General features: G+C 42.1%; 1 protein-coding gene across 1 annotated transcript; it reads right to left on the reverse strand.

Annotated features, from left to right (window-relative positions):
• Positions 1–217: 217 nt before the first annotated feature.
• Positions 218–4,712, reverse strand: LOC119623520 (survival motor neuron protein-like). The gene is given in 2 exon segments (XM_037996224.2): positions 218–994; positions 997–4,712. Coding segments are annotated over 2 exon segments (921 nt in total). The 5' UTR covers positions 1,709–4,712; the 3' UTR covers positions 218–785.
• Between the last annotated feature and the right edge of the window lie 509 nt (positions 4,713–5,221).

Raw genomic sequence — 5,221 nt, forward strand, 5'->3', positions numbered from 1 at the left:
TTGTTTTAATTTCCATTTCCCTAATGACACATAATGTGGAGCACAGGTATCTTTTGAAAACGTAGAGCTGATCATGTTATTTCTTGCTTCAAGGCCGTATAATGACTTCTCCCTGTCTATAAAATAAAACTCAGACTCCTTAGAAATGCTCCCAAGATTATGCATCTCACATTCCTGCCCCATTTTACTTATCTACATACCTCACCTCATCTTTTTTTTAATTTTAAAAAATTAAATATTTTTATTATATCCTTTTAAACATACAGAAGATAGGAAAAAACAGTACAATGAACAGCCATGTCCACCAGTTAGATTCTGTAACATTTTGCCACATATGCATCACATCACATTTTGTTAAACCATTTTAAACAGTTTAAGACGCTCTAACACTTCATTCCTAAATGCTTAAGTATGCAAATTAAGACAGTCTTTTATAAACTACAACACCCTTCTCATAGCTCATAAAATTACCAATAATTATCCAGTATCATTCAAAATCTAATCCATATTCCAATTTTCTCAACTGCCTCACCACAGTGCTGGCCTCCCAGTCTTTTACAGACGGTTTTTCAAAATAGGGCCTAATAAAATATTTCACATTGCATTTGGTTATGACATAACTTTTAATCTAGAAGAGTTACCCACTCCACTTCCTTTTTTCTTTCCCAACACTGGTATTTTGAAGAAATGAGGCCAGTTATCTTCTATAACGCTTCACATTCCAGACCCATCTGATCGTTTCTTTAGTGGTGTCATTTAGTGCTGCTCTATGCCAGCATTTCTCCTTAATTTAAGGAATGTGAGCATCTTCCTTCTTTTTGATTTTGTCTGAAACCCATGTAATAACCAGTATGATAGCCACTCACGTACCACAAAATTAACATACTTCCCAAAGCATCAGCCTCATCAAGAGAATCTGGACATGTGGGAGGTGGTGGGGGAATTTTTGGTGGTCCAGAAGGAAATGGAGGCAGCCAGCATGATAGTAAGTGGGTGGTGGTGCTGGCGGGGGTGGTGGTGGGCCATTGAATTTTAGACCTGGCTTTCCTGGTCCAAGTCTTGGCTCTGGCATGGGAGGTGGTGGAGGGAGAAAAGAGTTCCACAGAGTAGATATGGACTTGATGTTATCTGATTTATTTCCAGGAGACCTGGAGTTCTCACTTTCATCTGCTGAAACTTGGCTTTCATTTTCATTCTCTTGAGCATTCTGTTCTATATTATTAGCTACTTCAGAGATTGGGGAAAGTAGATCCGACAGATTTTGCTCCTCTCTATTGCCGTATCCAGAGTAAACCACAACACAGGTTTCTCTCTTAAAATCAACTGAAGCAATGGTAGCTGGGTAAATGCAACCACCTTCTGACCAAATGACAGAACATTTGTCCCCAACTTTCCACTGTTTTAAGGGAGCTGCAGTATTCTTCTTTTGGCGTTTATTCTTCTTAGCAGGTTTTCTTTTAGGTGTGGTTTTTGGTTTACCTGAAGTTTCACAAATGTCACCATTCTTTAGAGCATTCTTAAATAAAGCCACAGCTTTATCATATGCTTTTATCAATGCTATATCATCCCAAATGTCAGAATCATCGCTCTGGCCTGTGCCCCGCCGGAACAGCATGGAATCCTCCTGCTCTGGGACGCCGCCACCACTGCCGTCGCTGCTCATCGCCATAGTAAACTTGCGGGTGCACCTCACCTCATCTTGCAACATCTCTGGTACTTCTATCCTCTAATCACCCGCATCTGCAGCTTCAGAACACATCAGCTTCTATGTTGTTGCTCCTGCTCTGCTCTACTTACTGTCATGTGCACACGTGGTTACCTGACAAACACCTAATCATCATTCAACATTCAGCTCCAATATCAACTATCCCACGGTTTTTATACCTACCCCTTTTACACTACTGCCTACATCATATATTGCACCCATAACAATTTCTTTAGTTTATTTTATTTATTTTTGTTTTTTGAGATGGATTCTCGCTCTGTTGCCCAGGCTGGAGCACAGTGGCGCGATCTGGACTCACTGCAAGCTCCGCCTCCCGGGTTCACGCCATTCTCTTGCCTCAGCCTCCCAAGTAGCTGGGACTACAGGTGCCTGCCACCACGCCCGGCTAATTTTTTATATTTTTAGTAGAGACCGGGTTTCACCGTGTTGGCCACGATAGTATCGATTTCCTGACTTCGTCAACCACCCTCCTCGGTCTCCCAAAGTGCTGGGATTACAGGCGTGAGCCACTGCCCCGGCCCATAACAATTTCATTTTTTCCTAAACTGAAGGGAGCACATCTGATCTCTATCCCCTACCACAGTGTTTTGCACATGTTGGTACTCATTAAAGCTTTGTTCAAGGAAAGAACAGATAGTTTACTCCTTCAATTCATCCTCAGAGCAAACCTGTGCTATAGGTAAGGTATTATCCAACTTTTAGACATTAATAAATATTTGGTTATCCTCTGTGTTAGCCAGTTTGTGTTGCTATAAAGGAATACCTGAGACTGGGCAATTTATAAATAAAAGAGGTTTATTTTGGCTGATGGTTCTGTAGACTGTACAAGGAGTAAAATGCTGGTATCTGTTTCTGGTGAGGGCCTCAGGAAGTTTACAATCATGGCAGGAGGAGAGGAGTCAGCATGTTACATGGTGAGAGAACGAGAGAGAGAGAGAGAGAGAGAGAGAGAGAGAGAGAGAAGGAAGTGCCAGGTTGTTTTTTTGTTTGTTTGTTTTTTGGTTTTTTGGTTTTTTTGAGACAGAGTCTTGCTCTGTTGCCCAGGCTGGAGTGCAGTGGTGTGATCTCAGCTCACTGCAACCTCCGCCTCCTGGGTTCAAGCAATTCTCTTGCCTCAGCCTCCCAACTAGCTGGGACTACAGATGCGTGCCACCACACCTGACGAATTTTTGTATTTTTAGTAGAGACGGGGTTTCAAGATGTTGGCCAGGATGGTCTCCATCTCCTAACCCTGTGATCCGCCACCCTCGGCCTCCCGAAGAGCTAAGATTACAGGCGTGAGCCACCGTGCCTGGCACCCAGGTTCTTTGAAACCAGATCTCATGTGAACTCAGAGTGAGAACTCATTCATTACCACAAGCATAGCACCAAGACATTCACAAGGATCCACCCCCATGATCCAAACACCTCCCACTAGGCCCACCTCCAACACTGGGGGTCACGTTTCAACATGAGATTTGGAGGGGGGAAAACACCCAAGCCATGTCATGCTCCAAACGTTTGTTTAGAGGGGTGTTGTCTTCTCACAGGAATCCCGTTCTGATTCACTCCAAATGAAGTCCACCAACGTTTATCCAACTCATAACATACATGCACATACAGGAATCTGCTATGAGTTTTGATAACACTAATAGGAAAGACAATTAATTTGGGAATCTGAATTGCATTGTACAGACTTCTAGTGATCCTAAAAGGGAGGGCATTACAGAAAGGAAAGTTGTTTCTTGTGGCACAGCTCTTTTGAGTGTTGTTGCACCATATTTCAAAAACGATGAGGAATAGAGTAATACAAGGTGCCAGGCTAGTAATACTGCCAGTGATAGTGGTAAAGGGTCATTGATCTTAAATAAAAGCTAAATTAAAAAGCTGCATTGCTTATATATGACTTTGTGTGGAGCTAACCTTAACCCTCTTTCTTTCACTCATTCAAAGAACTGTTTTTATAATTTTGGATAACATGAATTCTTAAAAACATACTTACGTTACATCAAATAAGAGTGTACTATAGAGTTGCCAGTGTGTGTATCCCGGAAGCCAACAGTACTTCTACCTACGTAGTTGCAGCTCTAGCAACAGAAGTCAGGTGTCAGGACTGCAAAATGAACATGACAGAAATAAAGACATGAGTGACTATGCCTGCCCAAGGAATCTGGAGTGTTTCCTTCACCACAGTGTTCTTCCATAGTGTGACCCTGAAAATAATAGGCTGGGGGAGGGTAGAAGATAACAAACAGATTTGGAAGTTCTTCATCTGTAATGAGAATGGATAACGCAACTATAAGCCAGAAGAAAAAGAACAAACCCGTTTAGCATTAATTGTGCTGGAACTTCCACCATAAGTCTGGGTCTAGTTAATGTGATAATTTCCAATAACCCAAAAGAACCAAGATTGATAACCCAAAGCGAAAATGTTTCCCTCTAGAAGATAGTTATGCTTCTCCTCAGGAGTAGAAATCACTGTAGCAGAGGACAAAATGAGGCCTTGAAATCTGGTTAAGCCAGACTGGATGCCTAGAGCATAGCTGAGGAGCCAATGGAAGCTGCAGCAGGCCAGAGACCTAGCCAGTACTAAAAGCTGGGTCCATGAATGGCTTCTTGAAATGGTGTGTGGTCATGCTTAGCTGAGCATGCTGTGGGACTCATGATGTTGGAAAATGAGGGGGCAATGAAGACTTCAAGATGGGATGGAAAAACAGTTAAAAAAAACCAAAACAGAAGGGGAACAGGAAACAAAACAGAAAAAAAACTGGCCATGGTGGCTCATGCCTGTAATCCCAGCAATTCAGGAGGCCAAGGTGGGAGAATCACTTGAGGCAAGAAGGTTGAGATCAGCCTGGGCAACATAGTGAGCCCCTTGTCTGTACAAAAAATTAAAAAAAAAAAAATTAGCTGGGCATGATGGCACACATCTGTAGTCCCAGCTATTCAGGAGGCTAAAGTGGGAGGATCACTGGAGCCCTGGAGTTCAAAGGTGCGGCAAGCTATGATTGTGCCACCACACCCCAGCCTGGGCAACACAACCAGACCTAGTCTCAAAAAAAAAAAAAAAAAAAAAAAAAAAAATGGGGGCAGGTAGAGAAAAAAGTATTTCCAGAATTTTTTACAATTAAAAAATATATCTAGCTATTAAGAGTAATGACACCAAAAAGATTTCTGAATCAATTCCCAAAGCATTCCTCTCATCTCTTCTGAAAAAGTTCTAAAAACACAACTCCAAAGATGAAATTGAAGGTAAACAAGGCAATAGAGCTGAATATGTAATTTCAGTAACTCAGAATTTGCTGCATCCTCTGCTCTAAAAAATCTTAGCTACAGAAGAGCAGTTACCTTTGAAACTTTTGCCCCAACATAAAGATATCCAGAATGTGAAGCTGCCATTAAAAATGTTGACATAGACCAGGTGCAGTGTCTCATGCCTGTAATCCCAGCACTTTGGGAGGCTGAAGCGGGCCAATCATGAGGTCAGGAGATCAAGAGCAACCTGGTTAACACGGT

Source organism: Chlorocebus sabaeus, chromosome 9 (genome assembly GCF_047675955.1).
Source record: "Chlorocebus sabaeus isolate Y175 chromosome 9, mChlSab1.0.hap1, whole genome shotgun sequence".
Lineage (NCBI taxonomy): Eukaryota > Metazoa > Chordata > Mammalia > Primates > Cercopithecidae > Chlorocebus > Chlorocebus sabaeus.